Source organism: Hipposideros armiger, unplaced genomic scaffold (assembly GCF_001890085.2).
Source record: "Hipposideros armiger isolate ML-2016 unplaced genomic scaffold, ASM189008v1 scaffold_224, whole genome shotgun sequence".
Classification (NCBI taxonomy): domain Eukaryota; kingdom Metazoa; phylum Chordata; class Mammalia; order Chiroptera; family Hipposideridae; genus Hipposideros; species Hipposideros armiger.
In genome coordinates, this window is record NW_017731574.1 from 1,160,754 (window position 1) to 1,173,310 (window position 12,557).

Below are 12,557 nucleotides of genomic sequence, written 5' to 3' on the forward strand. Positions count from 1 at the left end.
CTGTGTGGACACTGCAGCCCTACAGAGTGGCTTATCACTCCACCCTCCTCCCCTGCTGAAGCCCCCACAGCCCCGCCTGTCCTGCCCACCAGGGGTGCGGGATGCTGATGGGGCAAGCTGGCTGGGCTTCTGGGTGGGCCTCGCTGTAAGAAAGAAGGACACAGAGGCAGGGTAGAAATGACTGTGTATTCCCTGGTTACAAAGCGGGGCTGTGGCAGTCACCAGCGCGTCTGGTGGGTCAGCAGACCAGCAGGGCCTCGTCGTCACTGGCCTCCAACGTTGGGGAGCAGGGGAGTTGGGGACTCCTGCAGACACCCAGTGGCTCTGGCGGGTGGGGACCTAGGGTGTTGCTGGCAGTGGGGGTCATGGGGTGAGGGTCCTGGGCCGAGCAGGCTTCCTGAAGCATGTCCACAGGGGCTGGGCTGTCCACCAGAGGGTCCCTGCAGGCCTTTCTGTCCTTGTCCACAGGCCTGTACTCTGGGTCCCGCAGGCCCGAGGAGGGCGGCATGGAAGGTCCCACCTCTGGTGTGTGGCCAGGGGCACTGGGGGAGCCATCCCCAGCTGCCCCAGGGCTCCCTGTGTCTGTAAGGGGTGCCTGGGGGTCCGGGGCAGCCCCTGTTGCAGGCTGGAGGAGCCCATCACCTAGCACTGTCTGTGAAGTGCGTGCAGCAGTCAGCAGCGGGATCTGTCCACGCGGTGCCCGAGGCCGGTGAAAGAGCCGGTTCCAGAGGCGGCCGAGGCGGCGGCGGGAGGGCCCTCGGCGGGAGGCGTGCCGGCGCATCTGTCGCCGCATGGCCGTTCGAAGGTTCTGGAGCACTGAGGCCTGGAGGGTGGGGCGGCGGCTGAGGGGGCAGAGGTCAGCACGACCCCCAAGGGACCCAAGACCCCAAGAGACCAATTTGTCCCCCGCATCTGGCTGTGGCCCACCGTGTCACCCTGCCCGGGCCTCACCTCCCGCCTCCCTGGACCCCTGGACCAGGCTGGCCGCATGCTGTCCAACCTGCCCCTCAGGTTCCCTGTCTCGGGCGTTCTCTGAGGTCCAGTTGGGAGCCCAGGACCTGTGGGGTCTCAAGCCCTCGGGAGCTCACCTGGGATGCACTGTAGACGGGAAAGTCCTCCACAGGTGGAATGAGGCCCTGTGCAATGAGTTGCCCGTAGGACGGGGGCGCCTCCCGCCGCACAAACTCAGCCTCTAGGCGCGTCATCTGGGTCTCGAAGGCCCTGAAAACAATGAGCAAGAGGACAGCATGGCAGGCTGACCCCGCGCTGCCCACCTCCCACGGGCCCTGTGCAGGGACTCCCAGCAGGACATGGGGCCCCACCGCTCCTTGGGATCTTCATATGCACAAGAGAAGTCCTGTGCGGGCAGCCCAAGCCCCAGTTTACAAACCCGCAGCTGTAGGAAATGAGCCCAGGGCCTCTCTTCAGAGAAATGAAGAAACCGAGGCTACTAGCCTGGGACCCCAGGCACCGGACAGCAGAGAGCCACCGCCCACCCACCTGTACTCTTGTGTGCGCAATGAGTAGAGCTTGAAGGCACAGCCCAGGGCAATGACGAGCAGCAGGCCACAGACCAGGCTGCCGATGAGGGCAGCGGTGATGACCTTCCGGGGCACGGCGGCCAGGCAGCCGTGCTCGTCGCTGCCATCCTGGCAGTCCTCCTGGCCATCGCAGCGCCACGTCTCAAAGATGCACAGGTTGGTGCCACAGTGGAAGGTCCCAGGCTGGCAGGAGAAACAGTTCTTCTCGTCGGCACCATCAGGGCAGCTTTTCTGGTTGTTGCAGCGGTCAGCGGGTGTGTAGCACAGGCCGCTGCCACCCTCACAGGGGTACTGGTCAGGTGGGCAGGCAGGGCAGCCCTGCTCATCTCGGCCACTGGCACAGTGCCACCAGCCATCGCAGCGCTGTGGCTCCGAGAAGCAGCCCTGCTCACCCGTGTCACTCATGTCACCCTCGCTGCTGCTCCCACATGGCTGCTCCCACGGGAGGCAGTAGCCCTTCACCTGGTAGGTGGCGTTGAAACCGTGGCCGGCACTGCGGGCTCGGGCATGGTAGGCCACAGTGAGGCGGCCCTGGGCAGCCTCGAGGCTCACAGGCCGGTGGTTGCTGCGGTAGGACAGAGTCTGCAGCAGGCGGTCCCCACGCTCGCCCAGGCCCTCGTACACCTGCACGTAGTCGTCATAACCCAGCCGCAGCTCCAGCTGCAGCAGCACACGTCGCGGGTCCTGTGTGTCTACCAGCCATGTGCAGTGAAGGTCCGAGGGCCCTCGGGCTGCGCCAAACAGGTCTGGAGAGGCGAAGGAGCCGTAGAAGCTGCCCAGCCGCCGGCCACATGCCAGATCGGGGCAGCCGGCCTCATCCGAGCCATCGCCGCAGTCCTGCGTGCCGTCGCAGCGCCGCTCTGCAGGCAGGCAGCGTGTGGACCGTGCCCCGCTGCAGGGAAAAGTGCCCCCAGGGCACAGGCTCCCCGGTGGCTCAGAGGCAGGCGCCGAGCAGTTGCCCTCATCGGAGCCGTCGCCACACTCATCCACGGTATTGCACTGCCATGGGCCCGGCAGGCACTTGCCGTTGTCACAGCGGAACTCGTCGGACTGGCAGGATGCCTGTCCCAGCTTCCCTGTGGGATGAAGAGTTTGGAAACACAGTCAGGGGAGGGCAGAGCCTCACTCCAGCGCAGGGCCTGGGACCTGGACCAAGCAGGGTGGTTCTCCTATTCCAGCCGGGCCTCTGCAGGACCCAGGACCAAGGCAGGGGCCATGAAGAAGGGCCCATGGCCTCTCCACGGCCACCTGGGGACAGAGACCCCTGGAATGCCAGAGTGGGCTCAGTCCCTGACCTGAGCTGGGGGTAAAGAATGAGCCCCCATTCTAGCCAAGTCTGCGAAGTGGGGTCAGTGACCTTGAGGGGCTCCAAGACACCCTGAGGTAGCAATACGACCAGGGGGTCCCACCACTGTGCTCCGACTGATGGGGCTGCTGGTGGAGGGTGCTGCTCTGGCCCTGGGAGCCCCATGTGGTGCGCTGAGTGCTCTGTGGCGCCCGGAGCCCTGCTGCTGCCAGCGTCACCTCGGATGTATGAGAGACGGAAGCCCTGGGCCTGGCCGGAGCTGGAGGCATCAGAGTGGAAGAAGATCCAGACGTGGTCCCGGGCGGAGATGAAGGCGGGCGGAATGGCAGAGCCGCAGAGCCGGAAGGCCTCCTGGCGGGGAGGGGCCGCTGGGCCCAGCATGAGCCAGTCCAGGGAGCACTGGTGGGACTCCTCCACGTCAAAGTTGCGGAAGCTGCAGGGGTGGACAGGACTACAGACGTGGGTAGGCAGGCAGGGCCCACGTGGCTCAAGACCAGCAGGGAATGTCAGGCCTGAGCGTATGACAAGGATGGCCAGCCTCTCCCCCTCTCCCCACCCCCTACTCCTTTCCTCCACTCCCAGCCACCCGGGGGTCCGAGGGCGGTTCCATCAAGAATCAAGACAACTGTGGACCCATCCTTCACATCAGCCCCCTGCAACTCTGGGAAGGCCTTGCCTTTCCACCTTCTTGTCAGCACACACGCAGCACCCCCATCCCAAAGCCAAAGTGGAGGCACAGTCAGGAGCCTCACTGTGGGCAATTCCCTCCCCTGACACTCTCCCCTGAGGGGAGAAGCCCAAGGGTCCAGGTCCCCGCCCCCCACCCCCGGGTCGGCTGTGACAGGCCCTTCACAAACTAACAGGCCTGTGCACTGGGGGGACTGGGGGAGATTCGGGGGGCAGTGGGCATTTCCACGGGGCTGGCCTAGGCTGGGGCTGGGTGACAGCTTGTCACCTGGGGAGAAACACTGGCCCTGGACCTCCTGGCCCAGGCTGTGGGGTGAGCAGGCCATAGGGCCTGGAGTCTTGGAAGAGAAGGTACCTGAGAGCCATGGTCCTGTGGCCACGGGAAAATAGACACAGACACTAGGACAGACCCTGACCATGCCCTCACATCCCATGTTTTGGAGCTATGGTGTAACTGGGGAACTTTCTAGGCATTTAGGAGAATGACTCCCCAACCAAATATCTCCATGGCCACCCCAGGCCAGGGGTTCCAGCCTCAGTCCTACCATCTGGTTGCCTCACCCCATTTCCCTCTGCACGTCCCTGCAGCTCAAGCACCCGGGCTCCTGCCTGGTTCCATCTCCTGCAGAGACTGACCCAAGGCCCCCGGAAAACCCTGCTCTGGGATCCGTGCCAGCCTGGCCTCAAGCTACCCGTGCAGGACAGAGTGGACACCTCTGCCACCTCAGAGACAGCTGGACCATGCCCAGCAGGCCCCAGGGCTCCCCTACCTGGCAGGCCTGAGGTGACTGACAGCCCCAGAGAGAGGCTCAGCTCCATGAAGCCAGCCACAGAGACCCGAGCTGGGCACGCCCACATGCTCACACATGCTCATGTGCACACACAGCTTACATTTAGACTCTCAACCATGCACTTGCACATACACACCTGCTCACACACGTACCCTCCAAATTCGCTCAGATGTGCTCATACACACGCATGCGCTCACACACACTCACACATGTCCTTTACACTTGCTCAGACGTGGGCTCATGCACATACGCAAGCACATATATGTACTCAAGCATATACACACTTACACATCTCACACATGCCCTCCACACCAGCACACACACGCAATCATGCACAGGCACCATCACACGTGCACTCTCTCTCTCTCTCTCTCTCACACACACACACACACACACACACACACACACACATACACACTGGGCCCTGGGACCCCCATACCTGATGGTGATCATATCCCCACGGTCGCCCTGGATGTACCAGCTGCAGTTGGTGCCCGGCGGGTAGTTGAGGGGCCAGGCTGGGCTGTAAATGACACCACGCCGCTCGGTGTGCTGCTCCAGTTTCCCACTGCAGGCAGCTGTCAGGAGAGGAGGCTGAGAAGTGCTGGCCTCACCTTTGGGTAGGAAGCAGCGGGGGAGGGGGGGCACTTGAGCACCCCATGGCTTGGGCACTGGCCTTCCCAAGGTGGGATCAAGGCCAACCAAGGGTGGCCATGACCAAGGGCAAGGCCACAACTTGAGACTTCACGGAAGTGGTGTGTATGGCAGGGCCAAGGAGGACCCATATGGACTTAGGGCAGCCAAAGCCCCCAACCCCACCCTGTGCACCACCAGAGCCTAGGGCCCATCCTCCATCCTTGGCAGGGCTGGGAGCGAGTCCACCGACAACTCCCTTTGGCCCCTCCGAGGTGCAGCCTCTTGGCCTTGGGGCCTCAGTTCAGAGGAGAATTCTGCACCCTTAGACCTGTTGGCCCTGCAGAGGCAGTCCCTCTGTGGCTCCCTGCCGGCCCTCCCTGCGGCTTGACAAATACAGGATTTGCTCACCCAACACAAATGTACTGAGTATCTACCATGTGCCAAGCACAGTGCTCAGCAAACACCCTGCTCTGCGGAACTTGCAGGCTGAGGGGGGAGCAGGCTGACTTTAGGCAGATCCTCCCAGTGGAGCGGAGATAATAAAACAGGCCTGAAGGCCAGTGTCCTGATGGGACTGGAAACACAGGCTGGATCTGATCACCGTTGTGGGGAATTCGGATTTTATTCCCAACATTAGTGGGAAGCCACTGGAGGTAGATGTCATAATCAGGTGAGGAAACAAGCTCAGAGAGGGTAAGTGACCAGCCCATGGCCACACAGCCAGCAAGTGGCAGAGTCAGGACCTACCCTGGTCCTCTAGCGGACTCAGCTCTCACTGCCGACCCTGAACCAACGCATTTATAAAGTGTCAACTGTAAACTGTGTCAGGCACCAGTGCAGAGTGTCATGCTGGCCAGTGTGAGCGAGGAGCCAACATGCCCAGCCCCACAGGCTCACTGTACCCACTTCGTTATACATGCCCTTTGCTTCCCAGCTGAAGGTGCAAAGCCTGCCCTCATGTGCTCTGGCCTTCCCAGGGCCAGGCAAGGCCCCTGCACTTGGCTGCCCACCCCCTAGAACCCCTTCAACCCTTCACCACACTGCTTCACCTGATCCTCCCAACAGCCTGTGGCGAAGGCAGGGCCCATTATACAGACAGAAAACCTGAGGGTCAGGGAGATAAATGATGACCCTTTTCCTGCATCCAATAACATCACCTCCTCACTCTCCCACTGCCTGGCAACCTTCCACTGTTGCCCTGGAAACAGGGGTCTCTCTGCTGGCTCTCAACAGACTCTTCGGGACCCCAAATAGCACAGATGCACAGAAGAGAACAAAAGCCCTCCGGCCACCTCTCATGTTCTTAGGACAAGGACAAAATTCATCAAAGTGACCCCCACACCTCTTCTGACTCTTTCCCCCCCATAATCTACTTTGGCCCTCACACCTTCTGTGGTCCCTCCCAGGGGAGGGACACTTTGTCCCACCAGCCCCTGGAAGGATGCTCCCCCGCCCCTCTTAGCCGGTCCACTCCTACCGGCTTCAGATCTCAGCCCAGCAGCAACTTTCCCAGGGGCCCTCCCCATGCTGCCCCCACTGGGGCTCCGGTCCTCCACCCCCACGTCTCTTTCCCCCCCAGCCCCTGCCCCAGGAGCAAAGTCCCTTTGGATTGTGCTGGTTCTGGCTCTACACTGTGTCCCTAGGATCCCACCCAGAGCCTGACACACAGTAGGTGCTCAATAAGTACGGATCAACGAGTGGATTGGTCAGTGCACGTGCCTGCTTGGCATTCAGAGGCACGCTGTGTGGGCTGAAGCCCCTATCGCTGGGGCCTGCAGTGACTGTGGAGGTAGGGTGACACAACAGTGACTAACAGGGAGTCAAAAAAACCCACCCACAGCTCCCAAGAGATTCAAAGGACTAGAAGAGAATCACCCCTTGACCCTAAAGCAAGGCTGACCACCCTAGGTTCGCCATCAGAGCCTCAACAGTCCCAGGTCAGCGAGGTACCAGCCAGGCCTCTGCACTTGGCCTTGGCTCACCGTGGCCTGGAAGGCCAGCCTCCCTGAGCATCAGATTTCTCATCCATAAAACGCGAGCGATGCGTTCTGCTCAAAGGCCAGGAGGGGAAGGACTAAAAAGAAACAGAATGGTGACCAGGGGCCGTTCCCTCTGAGATGTGAGGCCTCACAGAGACCCTGGGTGCTGGCCTGGAGACGCCCTGGGAGGTGTGGGGTTATGCAAACTAGAAGAGTCTTCTCCGGAGGGTGCCGGGTGGGAAGTTCACAGGCAGGAAGGGACCAGGGCAGCTGGGGCACATCCTTCCCCCACGTGGAGTCGCTGACGCACATATTAAACCGAAGCACTGGGCCTCTGAGGCAGGAGGCTCCGTCAGTCAGGCTGAGAACCACACTGTTCCCCTGTATCCTCAGCCCCCAGGACAGGGGGTTTATTAATTCCTGCCCCCACCCCCGAGGCCTTCCCTGGAGATGGAGCCCTCACAGAGGCCAGGTTTCTCACCCACCCTGGCCGAGGAAGCCAGGCCCACACGTCTGCCACAAGTGAAAATGTCACCTACCTACCTCCTTTTTCTCTTCTTGGCCAGAATACTTCTCCCTCTGGGACTTAGGTCTGGTTACTCTTTTTGGGGTCAGGAGGCCTGTCTCTCAGATCACCAGCCACATCAGGAGCAGATGACTGGACAGCTGCCAGCCCAGCTCTGCCTCTCCACAAAGCCCCTGACAACACGTCCCCTAAACAGCCTCACTCCTGAGGGCCCCCCAGGGCTGCCCCAGAAATGCCCACCTCTAAGGCAGCAATGGCCCACGCGGAGTGAATATGGAACAGGAGGGAAGCCGGGGTCAGAGACCTCTGGTCAGGGTCTCTTGACCAGACGCCTCTTGGCTGTGGTTACCACCAGCTCAGACAACCAGCCCCGGGCCACTCTGTGACAGCAGGCCTCACCCCACCCGATACACTGCCCCGGAATCCAGGCACAGGCGGGAGAAAGGGACTCGGGAATGCAGTCCCGGGGCCTACACTGCGGCTGCCAAACACACCATTCCATCCTAGGCCTCAGCTATCCATCAGGAAAATGGAGTCAGCGGGTACTGCTTCGCCAAGGGTAGTTGGGAAATCTGAGTAAAGTGGCAGTCTCTAGCAGACATTCATGTGATGGAATGAGTGGGGGATAAGCCCCAAGGGACGTGAGGGTCGTGACTGGATGTGTGATAATGGGCTGGCAGTGAGGGAGCTGGGAGGACTGTGTGTTTCCGGAGATACAGAAGCAGGATAGAGGGCCTTGGGTGTTTTGGAGGGCAGTCAGAGAGGTCTGTGCGAGCTTTAACTGGAGGTGACCTGTGTTCACTCAGGCAGAAGATTCTCTTGGCCTTCAGGCCAAAAGTGGTCTGTTCAAGTGGGCAAGGGATGACGGAGCACTTTTAGGGCAGCGAGTGGCTTTCTTTCCTGGTCCAAAGAGTCATCAAATACTCCTGAGAGGACAAGAGCCTGATGAAGCACAATTTGCAGATCCAGTTTCTAGAGGTGATCAATATTCCAGACAACCTGCCTGGTATCACCAGATAACTGGGACCTGGGAGCCCCACCCCAGGCACTTGGGAAAGCTGCCAGGTGAGTGGATCACAGCCTGAGGACCCTGCCCAGGCAATCCCCAGGACACAGTGGACGTGTAAAGGAGCCCAGAGTCCAAGGCATAGGAGGTATTAGTCAGAGCCTGACAGCCTGGGGCAGGGTCCCCAGGGCAGCCCAGCCAGGCCCTCGAGAGTGTCTGAGCCCAGTGAGGACTGGGAAGGGGCAGGGGAGCAGCTGTGATCCAGGCTCCTCATAGGAGGAGTTGCAGGGGAAACCCTGAAAATGCAGTCACGGAGCCTTGGGTCAGGAGTTAGAAGGGCACCTCAGGCAGCCAGAAGCCATCTCTTAGCAATGCTAGAGGGGTCAGGGCTAGACTCCAGAAGAGCTAGGGCCCAGACCACCACCTCTGGCCACATGGACTGTGCATGCAGCTCAGGACACCGGGGGCACCATGCACAAGCAGTGAACCTTGGCCCCTAGAGTCAGACCACGAGGACCCTGCTGGGGGGCCTGAGGTCTCAATAGCTAAGAATAACCAAACGTGTGCACCCGGATAGCTGTCTCTCTCTCCCTGGCTCTATGAGTGAACCTCGTCCCTGGGGCATCACTCTTCTAAATCTGGGGCACATGCATGTGACAGGCTTGTTTGGGGTGACATGCCCACCCACCATACCATCAGGAGGGCTGGCCTGGGACGCACATTTGTAAGACCTGCCAACCTCTTCCCCCTCCCTCACAGCCAATCAGTCTTCTCCTGGAAATTGTATAGGGAGACTGACAAACTAGCTGTGGGGGCCAGGACGCCAGGCAGGGCTGGGGCTGGCTCAGTGCTGAGTAAGGCAGGGCCCTAGGCCAGCGGAGTCAGCAGAGGAGTCCAGGCTGCAGGGAGTGCAAGGAGAATAGGAGGGAGACTGAGAGGCTGCATCTGACAGACAGGCCCGTGAGAGCAGCTTCTGTGGACGCTGGGCCTCCCCATCTCTCTGACCTTGGCTAGCAGAGAGCCCTCTCCCTGAGCGGGCCGACAAGCTGGGCCCTGAGCTAAACCAGAAATCCCATGTACCTCCTGCCCCTCCATGCAGCACAGTGGGTAGCCAACAAATCAGCAGCCACCCAGACTGGGGACAGCACATTCTCCCAGCCTCCTGAGGCCTTTCTTAGATGTCTCCCAGGGGCACCGAGGGCCATGACGGCCTGGACCTACTCGTATGTATTTGTCAACCCCTAGCAGTCCCCTCAGCAAACAGCAAATGCCCCTGGTGGCCTGAGCCACCCCTCCCCTTCCTGACAGTCTTTGCTGTACTCGGTACTAGGCCCAAGCACGGAGATGGCCAGTGGATGGACAGACCCGCTCTAACTGTGTTTTCTTAGATTCTATATGTCTATTTGACATCCACTAATCATAGGACCAAACTATCAGCAAAGTGTTTACCTCTCTCCTGCACACCAGCCTGCCTAGAACCTGCTTTACCCCAGGCCGGCTGATCCAAGCCTCCACCCACCTTCTTACCTAACTCACACACCAAGCTGATATTTCCCCTGCTCTAGGTTATACCAGGGCCGGAATTATTCAACCTAGACAAACCTAAACTGTTTCCCTTGCCCTGTCTTACCTCTCCCACAGAAACCCCAGTGGAGGCTCTGGCCCAGGTTTCCCCAGCACGCCTCCTGCGTCTGTCTGATCAAACCTAGTAATTCCCCACCATGGCCCTACATGGTGTGACGTGTCTCTTCCTCTCAAGACACCTATGTAACAAATTCTTCCGTCAATGGCATCGGCCTCTCCATGTCATCACTCAGTCACACCTTTATAACTTCAATCCCAGGTATCATTTTAAGATGAACGGGCATCTCATGGCCGTTGGGGAACCCGAGAGCCTACAGGAAGTACAATTTGTCCATTGTACCAGGCCCGTAACAGTTTGCTAGTGATGTTAAGCCACTATGTGTCAACACTGTGCCAAGCACCTTGTCTCATTTGCACATTCAACCCTAATAACAGGTTTTGAAATAGGTCCTCTTATTGCACCCATTTTATGGAAAAGGAAACTGAGACTCAGAGAGGTTTAAGCTTGCCCAAAGCCAAATAGCTCCTTTGGGATGCAGAAAAGATGCACAAGGATTGACCTCAGGGATAGAGCCTGGACCCCGAAGGCCTGTCCTCAGAGGTCACTACACCAGAAGGCAGGGAAGAGGGAAGGAAGGAGAGAAGCAACTTACTCACCTAACGCAGGAACTGCACTGCTGAGCCGGCCACTGAGGACGATGTTCACTGTGGGAGACATAAAGAGGGTCCAGTGGCGGGGAGGTGGCTCTTGGGACCCAGGCACCTGCCCTGAGCCAGCAGCAGCCCTTGCAGGAGCACAAGACAACATATCCCGAACTCCAGGCTGGTCCTCTTCCTCTCATAGAGCGAAGACCAGAGCGCTGCCACAGAGAATCCTGCTCCCAGCCTGGGCCTGGGGACCTCGGAGAGTCTCAGAACCCACGTGCACACCCACAGAACAGAACAGCGTGCAAGCCTGGCTGCACCAGACCACTCCTGCCGCTCCCCGCATCTGAGCATTCTAACTCACTTGGGAAGGGATATGTTTCTGCGTCCTGTTGGGCTCGGGGACCTCAGGCCTGGACCACCCATCAGAAAGAAGCCCTGGCTCAAACGGGGATGGAGTGGAGTGGGGAGGCCCTGCCTATCAAGAGGAATCCTGCCACCTTAAAGCGATGCCTCCCTCTGAGGGGACTTGCCAGCCACCTCATCCACTGGCAGCCAGAAAGGGAGGGAGGCAGTTCTGATTACCCCGTTTTACAGGGATGCACAACTAGTCAAGTTCAGGGGCGTCCTCGCTATGCCATGCTGACCTTGAGAAGGGAGGCAAAGAACTCTCCTGCCACCCACCCACTCAAGTACCCACCTCCTGGGGTTCGCCCTTCGCTTTCACTTGTACTTTCCTACAGGGGGACCAGAGGGAGGATAGGGACAAACCCAACTTCCGGGTGCCCTCTCCCCCCAACATCAAGTGTGACAAAGAAGGCAAAAGTCACCTCTGGAAATGTCAGCCCCCACCTGGTGAGGAAGCAGCGTGAGCTGCCCCCTTTCAGGACACCCAGGCTTTGGGCCACATCTGGGCAGGGAGGGCCTTGGGAAGCCAAGGGGCCTGTCCGCCTTGCCCTGTTCCTCTGGGAAGCTAACCCAGCAGCCCAGAGTCTAGAGCACTTGACCACCAACTGATTGGGGAGTGATCATTTTGGGGGTCACAGCCCTTATAGAGATGAGTTCATGCAATGGAAGCAGGAGCCTTCCCCCTAGACCCAGAGGTCCCTGATTCTTGGAGGGACAGGGAAGGGTGCAGCTTAAAACCTTCAGATTTCTTTCTCACTTTGTCATTTCGGTGGCTTCAGCAAACCTACGGGGTTACAGTGTCTTCCTAGGTGACATCACAGGATGTCCCCTACTGACCCCAGGCCCAAATAATGGCCTCCTTCCTTTTTCATGGTAAATAAAGGAGCCATGTGCACAGCCGATTTAACTCCTTCCTTCTCTCTCCCACACAGGGCCCTGGAAAGGTGGACAGAAACTCTCTGGGCAGGGCAAGGGCCCCTCTCGCCCAGGTGCCAGGTCTGGACAGGTCCCTAGCTCCTCCCCACACACCACTCTTGGCGGAACAGGCCGGCCCCGGGGTCTGTGAAGCTACAAAGAGGAGAGAGACAGGAGCATTCTCGAATGTGCCTCCTGCCCGGCATCCTGAGTCCCGACTCCGGCCAGCACCGCCCCCACCCCAACTCCGGGCAGGAAACAGAGACTTCTTCAGGGGGCAGCTGGCCTCGCCTTTGTCCGCAGCTCTGGAGGCCCCGGTCGCCCATCGCCGCCAGGCTAAGCGCGGGCGGGCCAGGCTGGGAGGCAAGCCGCTGCCTGCACACACCGGCCGCCCTCCGCACAGCTCACCCGCGCTCCCAGCCGCTATTCCGAGCCCGGCGGGAGCCAGGGCTCCGCGGCTGGAGTCGCCCACCCGGGCCTAAGACCCCAGCAGGCCGAGAGCTCTCGCACTGCCGGCTCCGGAAGCCTCGGCC

At 59.9% G+C, this 12,557-nt stretch overlaps 1 protein-coding gene across 5 annotated transcripts in view; it reads right to left on the bottom strand.

Annotated features, from left to right (window-relative positions):
- Window positions 1–167: 167 nt before the first annotated feature.
- LRP3 (LDL receptor related protein 3) overlaps window positions 168–12,557 on the bottom strand; it is a 13,629-nt gene continuing 1,239 nt past the window's right edge. The window contains exons 1-7 of one of the 5 annotated variants that reach the window (XM_019654540.1): window positions 12,433–12,533; window positions 10,714–10,761; window positions 4,765–4,903; window positions 3,066–3,280; window positions 1,501–2,617; window positions 1,089–1,221; window positions 168–823 (exon numbers count right to left, since the gene is read on the bottom strand). In XM_019654540.1, the coding sequence (XP_019510085.1) occupies window positions 239–823; window positions 1,089–1,221; window positions 1,501–2,617; window positions 3,066–3,280; window positions 4,765–4,778 (2,064 nt within the window). In that variant the 5' untranslated portion in view covers window positions 4,779–4,903; window positions 10,714–10,761; window positions 12,433–12,533 and the 3' untranslated portion in view covers window positions 168–238. Of the gene's footprint in view, window positions 824–1,088; window positions 1,222–1,500; window positions 2,618–3,065; window positions 3,299–4,764; window positions 4,940–10,713; window positions 10,762–12,432; window positions 12,534–12,557 lie in introns of those variants that run through there. The other 4 variants (XM_019654539.1, XM_019654538.1, XM_019654537.1 and 1 more) reach the window with 4 other exon arrangements.